Source organism: Andrographis paniculata, unplaced genomic scaffold (genome assembly GCF_009805555.1).
Source record: "Andrographis paniculata isolate CXL003 unplaced genomic scaffold, ASM980555v1 Contig77END, whole genome shotgun sequence".
NCBI classification, from domain to species: Eukaryota; Viridiplantae; Streptophyta; class Magnoliopsida; order Lamiales; family Acanthaceae; genus Andrographis; species Andrographis paniculata.
The window spans coordinates 4,119,434-4,135,213 of NW_026137614.1; the positions used below are offsets into that span (position 1 = coordinate 4,119,434).

The window sequence follows — 15,780 nt, forward strand, 5'->3', positions numbered from 1 at the left end:
TTTTCGTGTTGACCTGTGGAGTCCGTCTATATTATATAAAATTTTATTGAGATATAACATTAAAAATATTTAAATATATATTAATTTTTTTAAGTAATTAAATAACTAATTTATATTACATAAATTCCGTCCACAAACAAAAGACTATAATACTTGTTTTGTTGTTAGTAAAATTGCATTTATGGCCTGAACTTTTTTTTCTTTTTTTTACAAGGAAGCCGGTATATAATACTTGATCATGTAAACATTAAGGATATATTTGTTTGTGATTTTTGTTGAATTTTATTATTTTAATTTTTAAAATATCATATTGAATTTTTAAGTTTATATTACATTATTCTAAAATAAACTATATTAAAATATCAAATTATTATATATTTATATCACGTAAAATAATTATTTTAAATTTATTTATTCTTTAAAATCCAAAATCAAAATCCCATAAACTCTTAAAAACACATTTATTTGTTCTTTCACAATTTTTTAAAAACACATTTTTCTCCAAAATTAATATATTATATATATTTATTATTTTTATATTATTTAAATAATTTTCTATCAAAAAAAAAAAAATTTCAAACAATTTCACTAAGGGTGCTTTTGTTTGAAGGATTTATGTAAATTTATATTATTCATACAAATTGTTTTCCTAAAAATTATCAAATCGAACACCTATTTTTTTATTTTTTATATTATATTAAATATCAATTTTATATTCAAAATATTAAATAAATACATTATACAATTATTCAAATTCAATTTTTTTTATTATTCAAATTCCAATTGAAAATACACATTCAATTTTTACCTTAAATTTGAACGAATAACAAACTCCCCATTAATATTATTATTAGTATTATAATTTTTTCTTTTTTAGGTTCACGTCAAAACAAACAGCCAGCAATTGTACAGGCAACTTGGAGTGCGGTAGAAATGGCGATTAGACGGAAATAGCAGCAAGGGTAAAATTGGTAAAAAAAAAGTCTCACCGCTTTCACATTTTTGTCTTCTTGGGTTAAAAATAAATTGCAAACTGCACTTAAAAAGGATTTCTGAACATCAGCCTCAGCTTCCCTCTCTTCGTTCATCTTTGAATTGCTTCTGCAGTTGCCGTTTCTTTGCAATTTCACTTGTCGTTCTCTGCAATTCAATTCGTCGTGGTACATATTATCTCGCTTGATTCTGATTCTGTGAACGGAGGGATGATCAGGGTAAGAGCTGTTGGTATTATGTTTATGTAATTCGTTAGTGACTGAATGCCGAAAGTGTGGTTCGATTTTCACTCTAGAGTTGTTGCTTCTGGCTGAAATCGTGTTTACCATTTCTCGTGTTCGTACTTTTCCGATGGTGTGGCTTGCATTCTCGCACTAGCTACCATCGCCGCTCTTTCCGGCGGTGCCGCCCGACTTTAGAAAGTCTGACCTAAAGGTAAAACCAGAAGAGTATTGCACCTCGGGGAGGAATGGCCCCAAAGCTCGAGGAGTTGAATGAATATTCTCGCTTTATGATGCTTTGTGGACACACAGTACAATTTTAATTTTTCTCTGCATTTGAGTGGGCAATTTTTAGTGAATCTTGTTGGTTTGTGCAAACATTTGTTGTTGTTGTTGTTGTTGTTCTTGTGCTGTTTAACCTAGCTTTCGAATCATGATTGTTTGCGTTGTTTTATGCGTTTTTGGGTTGTGGTTGGTTTTTAATTTCATCGTCTTACATCTTTCTGCGTAGAAATTTCTAGATTCAATGAAATATTTGGCCGACAGTGTGTCCATAACATATAATCATTAGTCTCTCTTAATGTTCTTGTTTGTGGGTTCTCTTACACCATTTTGTAGCCCTAATTTTCCTATAATGGTTATGGATTGTTTATGTTGAGAGATTTCTAAGTTGGAATTTTGTGGATATCATTGCAGCTCTGGGAAAGCTGAATTTCAGGTTTGAGAAGTGGAGCAACTCCTAAGATGAGGAAATTTGGGACCATTCAGGCGCACAGAGAGAACATAAATCCCTTATCCTTGGAATCTAAGAAAGCTGAAGTTCACCAGGAGTCTGTTGCTTTCAAGAAAAGGAAAATTACTGGCCATTCTCTTAAAGCTCGATATAAAAGATTAGGGGAAGGGAATACTGTAACAGGTACTGTTATCTCTATGTTTTTGGATTAAAACACTTATTAGAGAAAGTCCCTAAACAGCCGTAGATGTGAGCTGGTTGTATAAGTGGTGTTTTATTGAAGATCGATATGCTTTCTTTGACATTGCAGAGACCTTAAGTGCTAAGGATGAAAATTATGGTCTTGTGGGGTCTTGCATTAGGTCTTCTAAGAAAATGAGGTATCTATTAACCTTCGTTTAATTCTTTTTACCGCTTCATTATATGTTTCCAAAGCAAAGGTTATGTTATTTTGCCCCAAGATTCTTACTCTATCTGCCTCAACTTCTGATTTTTGCACCTATTCATGAAAAGCAAGTGAAGAAGTGCGTGCACACACACACACACATAAAGGAACATTCCTAGTTCTGAAGACAAGCATACACGTGTGAAATTTAAATTGCAATGTACCCAGAAATAAAGCATTTCATTTCAGCTTTACCAGAATTGTGTTTGATATTTTGGCTGCAGGACTACTTGTAATTCACAAGAAAAGGAGATATGCTCGTGTAATGCTGCCGTAAAAACTGAACCTGATGTCTCCTCTGTGGACAAGGTTAGTTTTCCTTGTGTGGAATGGCTTGTACATTGGTTGAGAACTTTTACTCCTATCTACCATATGAAAAGGAAAGTAGCTGTTTCTACATTAACTCTCCATTTGCAATAATAAATTATAGACTTGTTTGGATGGAGGGATTCAGATTTGAGAACAATTTTAGAGAAGAGGTTTAAAATTCATATTAATTACTTTGAATAGGAGCGTAAATAATTTGGATATTTTACGAAATCAATTTATCGAATGAAATGCGAGGAAGTTATTATCTTGTATTTGAAATCCTTTTTTAATATTTATCACTTCAAATGCACTTTATGCTATTTTGTATAGATTGAAAGTTATTTCCAAGGAAAACGTTAAAAGCTTGGGGAATCGACTGCCACATGGCACATGCCTATTACATATTGAGTTTGTCAAATTCTCTATGTATTTTCTTTGTCTCTTTAGGACCGTATTAATGCACACTAGATGTATATTATGAATACAGCTGGTTTTTATGCCAGAGGGAGTATTAAATATGAAAAAAAAATACTAATAGGAGTAAATATGATCGATCACACACCTCCACTTGTAAGACACGCAGGTTATCACGTGTGTATTAAAACTAATTTGCTTTTCTGTTTGTTACCGGTAACCTTGTATAGTTACAGAATATTTGGTATGAGTATATGTAATAAATTGCATATTTCCCACTTGTTTTATATATATAAACAAGTAATCTTTAAATCATCAAATTGAGTGAGAATCATAGGTGAATAGCTTATCATGCAGGCATAAACTTGCTAGACTTATGTATTGCAGAGTATCTAGTTGTGACTTTTCAGTCATCCATAAACTTGCTGTTTTTAGATGGAAACCCCCTTCACCGAGGATAGATCACAGTTTCCCGCGTCTTATCTGAAATTCTTAACAAAATGGTTTAATCTTATACCTTTTCTTTTTATAATCGCAGCTTTTATCTATCTGAAGTTCTGCAGCTTCTGCTGTGTTTTTCATTCACTTATTGTTGTGCTCTGACTGACATTAGATTTTCTTTGTTAGATGGTTCATCTACCGATACACACACACACACACATACATATATATATATATATATATATGAATAAAAAGACTTTTCCCCCTATTTTTCTACATTGTCTAATTGTCATGAAAAGGAAAACTGTGATCCCCAGATTGTTTGACTGCTTGTTGCCAGTGGTTTTCGATCAATACCAATTTGACAGTTTTGATCTTGGAATCTCCAATTATTGGTAATTTTATGTAGCCCATGCATTATGTTTATGACTGTAAGTCTGTAATAACATAATGTTCCATTGTTGCAAAGATACAACTAAGATTGATATATTGGAGTCGGAGATATCTATTTAAAATAACATAATCATTTAGTACGTTCGTACCTGTTTTTCCTTAAGCATCATTGCCTTTCACATGTAAATAACAGTGTTATTTGTATTATTAATTCAAAAAGACACCAGCGTATAATGCACTAAGGATTCATTTTAATGTCTTAACAACTTCATTGGCCACAGGAGTGAAATGTAAAATTATCTTAATATCCTATTCATGTTAGAGATTTTATTTGAATTTTGAAGGAAAAAGGTATCCAGAGGGAAATAGATGCTCTCATAAAGCAGATACAGAAAAAGTGTGACAAACGAATACAGAAACTTGACCGAAAACAACAGAGAGAATCTCAAGAGTTTCACCAGTTTTGGGAGGAGGCGAAGTTGAGCATGGAGAGAGATCACAAACTGGAGGCGGATATGATCAGATATATATATGGTGAAGGTCCAACTAGAGTGGTAAAGCTTAAGTTGTTGGACAGTGATTACAGAAAAAAAATGGAGGAGCACAATCTAAAGAAAGAAGCAGAACTTAAAGATCTTGAGAGTAGGCAACTAGCTGCTAGGAACCTTTTGAGCGATCAGGTTGCTCGTTGGCTGGCTGAAGCAAAATCCACTGGTAATAGTGAACAAACATCGCAATCAGATACGGACAGATGTGGATTTGTGAACCTGACATCTTCTGATGGAAGCCCTTGTGATGAAATCCAAGCAGTTGAGCTGAACCGGGAAGTTCCAGCTAAGGTACCTGAACGATTTTGTTCTCTCTTTAGAACTGATGAATGATTCTGATAAAGGGGTTATATATACTAGGATCCTTTTCATTTCTTTTCTTTCCTTTTTTGTTAAATATTGTCGCTGCAATAACACGATTTTTAATGTCGGTTTAGGGCTCTGAAGATCAAGTCCAAGTAAGTTTGGTGTCTAACGATCCGGAAGACACAGACACACGTGTAGTTTCCTGTTCTCCTTTGATGTTATTGAATTGGCTTCATATCATGCATATACTTGAGAATTGTTCATAACGTTGCAGGAGTAACGAGTAAAAATTTCATGTAGGGGCCAGAAGATCAAATGCTCGAGAGTTCGGTATCTGCTACGCTAGTACAGGAATGTCAAGCTTCTGCGCCGATAGAGGTTTTGAGTTCGGAAATAATTAGCACCGTCCAGTCTCCTTCTGAAGTACAGACAACTGGAAATTGTGAGCCGTTGGATCCTATCTCAACTGATGTATCACCAAGTTGTAATCCATCTTCAGCCGCCGAAGTTGTGCATCAGAACAATGATCCGGTTATAACCACTTTCCAAACAGCGCAGGCTGTGGAACCTTCTACTGTTTTCCATGAATCTACTTCTCGAATAGAAAGAGATTCGGAAATCCCGAGAAATTGCCCTGATACAAGATCTTTACATGGATCAGTTGCCCGTGATTCTTCAAGTGCTGACTTGTCTAATGTTGCAGTGAGTACAACTGAAGTTGCCAATCCTTCTGATCCGCTGCTGGGAATAGATGCCGACAATTTTCCTGGATCTAGCATGGTTCAGCATCTTAATAATAATTCGAACTTACCCTTTTTGGCTGCCGATCCGCTGGAAAATGAGTTGAAGAATGTCGGTAAAGAAATTGAGAATCTTGACCAATGCTTCAAGGGCAAGGTAAGCCTCTCAATTCCTCCCTTTTAACATTTTTCCTTTCGGTTTATGCGCGAGTTCAAACAGAGCCTCTTATTTGTTTCAAGGTGTCGTCCCTGAAAGTCGAGTGTGAGAAGGAAATACAAGAAACTATCGCTCAAACACGAAGTAGACATGACGCCAAAATTAAGGCTGCTGAAGAGGATTTTCGATCGAAAATGAAGGATCGACAAAAGAATCAGAACAAGGTTTACGCAAACAAAGTGTTGGCAGATGTTATCAGAATTCACACAGCTCGCGAATATCGTAGTATTCCAAGAATAAAACAAGGTATATATATATATGTATTTATATGATTATTTGGTAAACTTATCTCGATCTTAGAGAAATGCGACACTTTTGGCATTTCCCGTTTGCATCAAAAGTTATTTCATCTACACGGATTACGTCATTTCTTGCGAGCTGAATAACAATTTTCCTTGCAGGCACTGCATTAAGTTCGTCGCACCGACAACAGCTGCGCCCAAATTCTTCTGCTTGCCAACTGAATCCAACTTCGCACACATCAGCGCCACCACGGTCTACCAGCCAATATGTCAGCGCCATTTCTCGAAATATTTCAGGTCCTAACCAACATGCTATGGCGCAATCCGGTTTCCATGCTCCGAGGCCTCCACCGATCAATTCAACAGGAAATCTCCAATTTCTCGGTCAGAGCCGTTCGCTTGCTCCTCCTCCACCTAACTATCAAGGTTTTCGACCGGGTACATCCTCTCTCGTGTATCCTGCCTCTTTGCCGCGGCTGCAATCTTCCATGCCATTTCATCCTCCTACATTAGCAGCGCCATGGCCACGACCTCCATGGCCAAGATTGCCCTACTCTGATCTGAACCACCGTGCTGCGACTGGAGATGGATTAACAACAGCTCTGCAACGTCCATCTCTCTCGCCTCAAGATTTGGCTGTCGACAGAGAGCGCCTGAGGCCGGGGGATCGTGCTTTGCCACCTCTACCGGACATTAGCTCGACTTTTGGTTCGTTGGATTCTTCGTTCTTGGAAGCATTAGGTAATCATAACTCTGGTATGTCATGGTGACTTAAGACCTTATAAAATGATGTTTAAATCTCGCTTTAACTGTCCATAAGTAGACAGGCTTCTAAGAAACCACAGTAGGGATTATATATATATATATAGAGAGAGAGAGAGAGAGAGAGAGAGAGAGTAGCTAGTAAAAGGGGATCATGCCAGAAACTTTATTTGGTTTGGTTTGGTTTTGAAGGAAAGGAACTTTGGAAGTAGTTGAGATTTCTTCTTCTGTGTTGTGGGGTTTTTAGAGCAAAATATTTGGTATGGATTTATGCTTGTAATGGATTTCGATACAAAATGATGATATAGTCCAACCAAGCAAACTGACTGAGGCTTTTTTAAATGATTTTGGCAAACGTCTCTTATTCCATAAGTATTTTGGCACTCTTCAAAGAGAAGAAGGAAAAGCCTAGGTCGTAACTGTTGAATACCTATTTACATATTTATATATATATGTGTGTGTGTGTATTATATCATCTTGTGTCTGTTTTTGAGTTGGTTTTGATTTCTTGAATTTTTTTGTGGCTAAAAAGTTTTGTAGTGTTGTTCGTTAAATTTTTGCATTTATATGTTGGGTTAGATGGAATATTGGGTCCTATGATCATTTTCCTGTTTTGGACTCCATGGAGATTTTTAATAGGCCACGTATGATTGAAAAATTGGGCCTATTAGTGATGGGCGACAGGTTTGATAAACGTGTATATCTGTGGGAAATGGTATTCTGCAGCCATGTGGACCTATTGGAAAAACTATGAATAAGTTCTATACTTGGGCATCGAAAAAATGGGCTGACTGTAGGAATTTGGGCCTATAGGCCTAGTGCATGAGGTATTATTGGGCCTTAAAGGTCTGCCAAAATTATATGGGCCTGCTGGAAATTGGTCGACAAACAGCTTATGACACTTGAGTTTTCCTTTGGGCCTGAAACAAATGGGCCGACTAAAGTTGAATTTTCATATGGGCCTGCATGCAAAGGCAACATTGGGCCTGAAAAGCCTGTCAACAGTATATGGGCCTGTCGGATAGCAGCCGACAGCACATCATTTTTTAATTGGGCCTGTCGGCAATGGGCCGACAAGGGGTGAATTGTAATATAGGCCTGTCGGAAAATAGGCTGACAAGAAGTAAATTTTAATAGGTCGGTAATGGGCCGACAATAACCATGAATGCATATGAGCCTGTCGGGTATGAGCCGACAGCACATAAACTCTAAAATCGGTAATGAGTCGACAAGATGTGAATGTTAATATGGGCATGTCGGTAATGGGCCCACCATAAGCATGATTACATATGGGCCTGCAGATATTAGCTGACAGTGCAAAGTCTCAAATTGGGCCTATGGTAATGGGCCTCAAAGAGGTGAGTGTTATTATGGGATTAACGGGCCTGTCTGTAATAGGCCGACAGTAACACTGATTCCATATGAGCCTGTCGGATATGAGCCCACAGCACATAAATTCCGAAATTGGGTCTGTTGGTAACGGGCTGAAAAGAGGTGAATGTTGATGTGGGTCTGTCAGTAATGGGCCGACAATAAACATAATTCCATATAGGTCTGTTATGAGCCGATAGCACATAAATTCTCAAATTGGGCCTGTCGGTAAACGGCCGACAAGAGGTGAATTTTAAGATGGGTCTGTCGGATATGAGCCGACAGCACATAAATTCTGGAATTGGTCATGTCGGTAAATGGCCGACAAGAGGTGAATGTTGTTGATATGGGTCTGTCGATAATGGACCGACAATAACCATGGTTCCATGGCATTGTCGGTAATGGGCCGACAGTATGAATTTTTCTTGATGGGCCTCTACTCCCAGTATTGGGCCGGTAAGGGCTGCAGACGTCTCATGGGCTTGTTGGAGACTGGCCGACAGGCACCTAATGCCACATGGACCTGTCGGAAAGGAGCCGACAGCACATGAATTTTCAATTTAGACCTATCGACAATGGGCCAACATGATGTAATGCATGGTAATATTGGCTTTGTAAGTCCTGCCGACATCACATGATCATACATTAGATGGGCCGACAAAACGTAGGCCCGTTATAAAATGAGCCGACAACATGTCCGACTGTCGTTTGTGGGTGGCATATTGATCTTGGGCCGACAGCTTGTGGACCTATTTATTGTTTCCTTCTAATAATTGTGCCTATTTGGGCCTTTTTTCTGTCAAAAAAATAAAATAAATAGTATTGCATTATATATATATACGCATAAAATATATATAATGGTTCTTATTATTTTGAAATTTTTTCTAGATTTCAACTGAAACTTTCTGTAACTCCTATCAACTGAAAATTAGAGTGTGTTATACTTTGGAGTATATTTGAAAAGTAGCTATAGTAAATTGTTTTGGATTCGGAATGTGTCTAGAGAGATGTTTGATATTCTATTGATTGATTATGTGATTTTATATATTTGGTGAAAAATATAAGTGTGTTTGTTTGGGGCTTTGGATTTTGAGTTGGGATTTGAATAGTAAAAATTTTGAATTTGAAAATTTTTATGATGTGATGTTTTGAATGTAAAATTGATTTTTAGTATAATATAAAAAATAAAAAATATGTGTTTGATTTAATGTTTTTGGGGAAAAAAAATTGGATGAATAGTGTAAATCTAATTCAATTTCCCAAACAAACACACATATGTATATCTTAGTATTTTGAAAATTACATCTTGATAAATATATCATTAATATTTATATATATCATCACACACTGTGTATAGATTTGTCCAAATGGTTCAAACCGTCGGTTGCGATATATCAAAATATCAAATCAAAATTGAACTTTTCAAATGACGATTGCGGTTACAATTTAACGATTTCGATTACGGTTTAAAAACCTTCGGTTAAGGTTTGAACCGCTGATTTATATATATATATATATATTCATTTTTAATATTTTTTTTATTTTATATTTTTCTAAATTTGAATTTTATTTAAAAATAGTTAAATTGATATTAATTTTATTCAGATATATTTATTATGTAAAAATTCATATATATAATTAATTAATTAAATTTTTATATTATAAAAAATAATTAAAATAATAAATTTAGCAAATAATTGAATAAAAATTTAAATAAAAAAATACACAAAAATAAATTATAAAAATATCGATATGATAAAAAATTACAAAATTTAAATATAAGTAATAGTATTATTTTTTTTCAATATTATTAATAATTATTTATATATAAAAAAATTAATTATAAATATCATATTATTATTATTATTACTATACACAATTTACCTATACTAGTATTTAAATTACAAAATTTAAATATAAGTAATAGTATTATTTTTTTTCAATATTATTAATAATTATTTATATATAAAAAAATTAATTATAAATATCATATTATTATTATTATTACCTATACTAACTCATCGACAGCCGCTGCAGGCCGCAGCCGCACGCCAACAGGTTCTCTCTCTTCTTCGCCTGCGCCGCCCCGTTGAGTGGTGAGAGATTTTTTAAAAACATAAATATAATATTTTATGCATAGTTTAATTTAATCCAAAAAAATTTTTAGGCAATAAATAGAATACAAAATGCTTTATACTATTTTTGTTTGGCTCTAAGAGTTTTATTTACTTTTTACATGTTAATTTTTTTAATATTAATTATAATATAAAAACGTACTACAAATCAAGAAAAATGACAAAAATACTTCAATTAGTATTTTATAATACTATTATAATGACATTTGTGCAAAAATTATACTAATATAAGAATATTTTTAATGTTAAGTAGAATGACGTGCAAAAGGTAAATAAAACCTTAGAGCCGGATGAAGAGATTACAATTTTATTGAAATACAAGAGAGTATGGTACAATTTACTACTATAATATAAATATTAATTGAAATATATTTTTTTATTTATGTGATATACATAGTTTTTTATATAATGATTTGAATAAAAAATAAATTATTGATAGAATATTTTGATAAAAATAAATTTTAAATTAATAGTTTTGAAGATAATAAAAATTAATAGATTGAATTCAAATTTTCAAACAAACATACCTCTAGAATTATAAGCCTAAGAACTTTAACCCACAATTTTAAGGAAGTATATTCAATTGAAACTTTATTTGATATATATATATATATATTTCATTTTTACAAGTTTGTGATTATATTTGAACCAACCCAAAATAATTTTTATGGATTTGACTGATTGTAGAAACATATATATATATATAATTTTACAAATAAAAAAAAAAATACATGATTTACATGATTTTCAACGTGAGTAGAACTATTATGCAAATACAAATGAAATACACTTGTATTTTTTTCAAAAAAAAAAAAATTATCTAAATTGTTTTTTAAAAAATACATTAGTTCAAAAATATTATATAGTAATAAAAAATATTAAAAAATAAATATAAACATGTAGAACTTGATCCAGTAGTTTTTTAACCAAAATTGCCGGAAGTGAAATCGAAAATGAAATCGACGAATACAAACTAAAATCATGATTTAGAATGTTGAATTTCAATTTGATATTTCGACAAATCGAAAGTGCCGGTTTCAGCCTGCCAAATCGAAAGTGGTAATTTTCTAATTTATTTTTCGCACGCAAATTAAACTACGTTAATATTTTATAGATATGTAATGTAATAGAGTAATTTCATGTCTATTTTTTAAAAAAAAAATAATGTGAAAAAAAATAAAAAAAAAAACTCTTTCTTCTAAGAAAAAAATAAAAATGATTTGAATAGAGTAAAATGACAAATGAAAAACTTTGGACCGATGAAGTATAAATTTTTTAAATATTTGCAACTCTAAATATTTCCCCGTGGTAAATATTTTAGATTAAAAACAGTGTTGTGTTCTTTTTGTTATTTTCAATCTTCTTTTTTTCTTTTATCAAAATAAGTATAAAAAATAGGCTCAAATTTTCGATTTTTTTTTTCTTAAACGTGTTAATATTAAAAACTAGGGTGTGTTTGTTTGGAGTATTGGATTTAAATTCAACTATTTATCTAATTTTTTTCCCCCAAAAACATCAAATCAAACACCTATTTTTCATTTTTTATATTATATTAAAAATCAATTTTACATTCAAAACATCACGTCAACACCTATTTATATCACATCATACAACTATTCAAATTCAAAATTTTTACTATTCAAATCCCAATTCAAATTCCAAACCTCCAAACAAACACACCCTAAATAATGTACAGATATATATATATATATATAAATATAGATATTAAAGTTGGAATAATAGTTCTATAGAGAGATTATTTAAAAAATTCTGATTATTAGCAAAGATTTTTTATTATACTCGAAAAAACTCACAAACAATAATATATTATTTTATTATTATAATTTTTTATTTATAACTCATGTCGGTTTGAAAAATCACTCTCATTCTCCTTCATGATTTAAAAATCGCATAAGTATGTTTTAGAAAATATCGTAAATTAAAAATCTTCTAAAAATTGTATGAAACTCCTTTGAAGTTTCTTAAATATTGCACAGAAACATCTAAAAGAAGAATTATATGCAATATTCTAAAACACGAGGAGATTTCGTGTAATTTCTAAATCTCGAAAAGAAAAAAAAAATGGTGCAAAATTTTATGACCTATGAGTAATCTTGCCTTTATTATTATTATTATTATTATTATTATTATTATTATTGTTGTTGTTGTTGTTGTTGTTGTTGTTGTTGTTGAAAATTGAAAGAATTAATGGGGTGTAAAAGTGCATAATCGAAAACAATTTTGTAATGCAGACAAGTTGCAGAGGTAAATGACACCAATAGTATGAACAGACAAATATATACTACCAGAGAATATTATTTTTGTAACGAAATTTTTTCATTACTAATAATATTAGAGACGAAATTAGATATGAAATTGCGTTAGCTACGTGAACTTTATGGATGAAATTCCGTTACAAATATACTATTTTTTTTTGTAGTGATATATATAGAGATAAAATTAAATATTAATTAGTGGATGATCGACTTAATTGCATTACTGTCAATAATGCTCGATCTCAAATTAAAATGGCCTTAATTGTGGCAATTAATTATGCAATAATATTATATATATATATGGCTCAAATTAATTATATAATGAATCAGGGATAGCCTATGTTGGGATTGGGCCAACTCAGCACTAATATGATATTGTCCGCTTTGGGCTGAGTCCGCACGGATTTGTTTTTGGATATTCTCCATAAGGCCTCGTACTAGTGAAGTTCACTTGAGACTTATAAGATATGTAATTTTCTTCATAACTTTTCAATGTGAAATTTGAGTTTGCACCCCAAGAGCATGCAATATAAACATCATAATAAGCATTATTAAGAAAGCATTACATTTAAAGTTCTGTGTAATTTAAATAAAAATACAAACAATTTACTTAAAAAAAAATAAAAAATGATTTCTAGTAAATGGCCAAACCCTAATTAGTAATTAGTGGCATCAGAAAGCACAAATAGCAGGGTTTTCACTGTAATTCTTTTGACTTTTATCCCCCAATTATTTTACCCACTTGTCTTGTGGGATATCATGACCTAATATAATATATATAGTCAATATATATCTATAAAGAATATTGCTAGAAAGCTAAATCAGCACTGTATTGATTAAACATAATAAGCATATAAAATATGAATTCTTAGTATATATGACTTAAAATTAATTTATGTATCTTGTAGATTATTACTATTTATTGTCAGTTTAAATTTTACAGAAGTATGTTATATTAACATATATTTTGTATTAAGATCAATAGTAATATGTCTTATAAGTTATATATATTGTTATATTTACGTCATATTAACATACACTTTGTACTAATCATTTATAGTAAATAATACTTCTTCCGTCCTGGAACTATAGTCTTCGTTGTGTTGAGCACGAGATTTAAGAAATATTGATATTATATTGATAGTGGGTAAAAAGTATAGGTAAAAGACATTTTTGCCCTTGTGAGTGTATTAGTGTAAAAGGTAGTGGCAATTGTGCAATAATAATGAAAGAGTAAGAGTAGTTATATAGTAATATGGTTATTTATGAAAATAAAACTATTGTTTTGAGACGGACAAAAATAGTAAATAAGATTATTGTATTAGGCCGAAGGGAATATTCCATATACTCGATAAAAAAATAATCTATATTTAATTGGTTAGTAAAAAACCTGTAAGAATTATTTTTGTAATTTTGGTATTTGTATATTTATTAAAATTTATTATAATAAAAATTAAATATTTTTAAATAGAACAAACAAAAATAATATATATATATATATATATATATAAGAATAAGATTTTGACATACCATAAAAGAAAAGTCACTTTCACAAGAATTTGGATGTAACTCAAAATAGCCTGAACATTGCATTCTATAATAATGTTGTTGGAATCATTGGCTGTGTTGGTTTGGTGAGGGTTATTTTATATATAAAAATTTTGTTGATTAATATTCAATATTTAATGCTTGACTTTTATTTCTAACTATAGTTAAATAAATGAATATTTTAAATATAAATAATTTATTTATTTGTATTAAAAAAATAATATAGCATGCATTAATTTCCATTTAGTTACAAACATGGTATTCAATAATACTCCCTCCGTGCCACATTGGATCTCTGGGTCACCGTAAACACGGGAATTTAGGATAAGTATAATTAGTAGATAATTAAAAATTTATTAGTGAAAATAATTATCCTATAATATAAATAATTATAGATTAAGGTTAAGATAACTAATTAGTTAATTAAAATTAAAAAAATAAATTAAAAATTTTAAAATGAGATTAAAGTGTATAGTCATTTTTCAAAAAAGGAAAGTGACATGAAATGTGGGACGGACAGAAATGGCAATGTGGACATGGTAGGTGGAAAGGAGGGAGTATATAACATCACAATCTAATTTGATAAAACTTGTGTTATTAAATAATTATACAACATTTCAACATTTTTTGTACCTCAAATCAATTAATATTTCACATATAAATATTTAGCATTACGTATAATTACAACAATCTTATATATAAATCTAAACATGTTATGATTTTTTTATATAAAAGAGAAAATTAGTGTTGAATATAATACTTTTAAGAAGAAATATTACATTGAATATTAAAAATAATTGCAAATAAAAATACAAATAGTATATAATTCTGTTTATTTATGGCTTTTTTTTTTTTTTTCTTCGAAATTTCTTGTACTATGTAACTGTCATAGTTTCTTATAAAATACACTATTCTCCAATAAAGTATTACATTCAACTACCAAAAACTAAAACATGTGTGTTTTGTTGTTTTTGTATTTGGTTTATGTGTTTCTTATAATTAGGTGAAATGACAATTAATATGATATTTTATATAAAAATTTTATACTCATTCCGTCTCAATTCAATATATATATTTTATCACTTTTTTTTATATCAACTCAAAAGTATCTATTTCATATTATAGTTTAAACAATCGTACCAATATTAAAATATATTTAATTTATATATAAATTATAAATATATCATTGCATATATACTATTTTATTAGTTATGGATAACCTAGCGGTGTAGGGATGGACTTATGACCATGATGTCACGGTTTCAAACACCCCGATATGGTTTGTCTAGTGTACGGATGTGGGTAATGTGCTTTAAATTTTTTTATTATTATTATTTATATGTATAGTAAAAAAAGTATATTTTATTTTACTAAAGTGAGCAAAATTTAGGAGTCGGGAGGAGTAATAAATAAATTGAATTGAAAACCTCTTATTTTCTAAAACGGTCCTAAACTAAATCCCCTTTTTTTTTTTCGGATAAAAAAACAATCAAATTAAATATTTCTTATACATCATGACTCATAGTATTTATCATTTATCATTTTATCTTATTTTACAAAATACATTTCTGTATAAAAAAAAAAAAAAAAAAAAAAAAAAAAAAAAAAAAACCTAAACACATCTTCAATACTGTAATGCCAATTAATCTCCTAATTAGGCCAAAAAAAGAAAGAGCAGCGTGACAT

General features: G+C 30.9%; 1 protein-coding gene across 3 annotated transcripts; it reads left to right on the top strand.

Annotated features, from left to right (window-relative positions):
* The first annotated feature begins 1,058 nt into the window (after positions 1-1,058).
* Positions 1,059-7,106, top strand: LOC127239453 (uncharacterized). Of its 3 annotated transcripts, none has more exons than XM_051257614.1 (9): positions 1,059-1,211; positions 1,911-2,130; positions 2,258-2,327; positions 2,617-2,701; positions 4,294-4,788; positions 4,935-4,997; positions 5,104-5,700; positions 5,784-6,006; positions 6,162-7,106. In XM_051257614.1, exons 2-9 carry the CDS (start codon positions 1,959-1,961, stop codon positions 6,770-6,772), a joined length of 2,316 nt encoding a protein of 771 aa, XP_051113571.1. In that variant the 5' UTR covers positions 1,059-1,211; positions 1,911-1,958; the 3' UTR covers positions 6,773-7,106. The 3 variants fall into 3 exon arrangements, with proteins under 3 accessions (XP_051113571.1, XP_051113573.1, XP_051113574.1); XM_051257616.1 differs by having other exon boundaries at positions 4,935-4,995; positions 5,111-5,700; XM_051257617.1 differs by having other exon boundaries at positions 4,935-4,955.
* Positions 7,107-15,780: the final 8,674 nt, after the last annotated feature.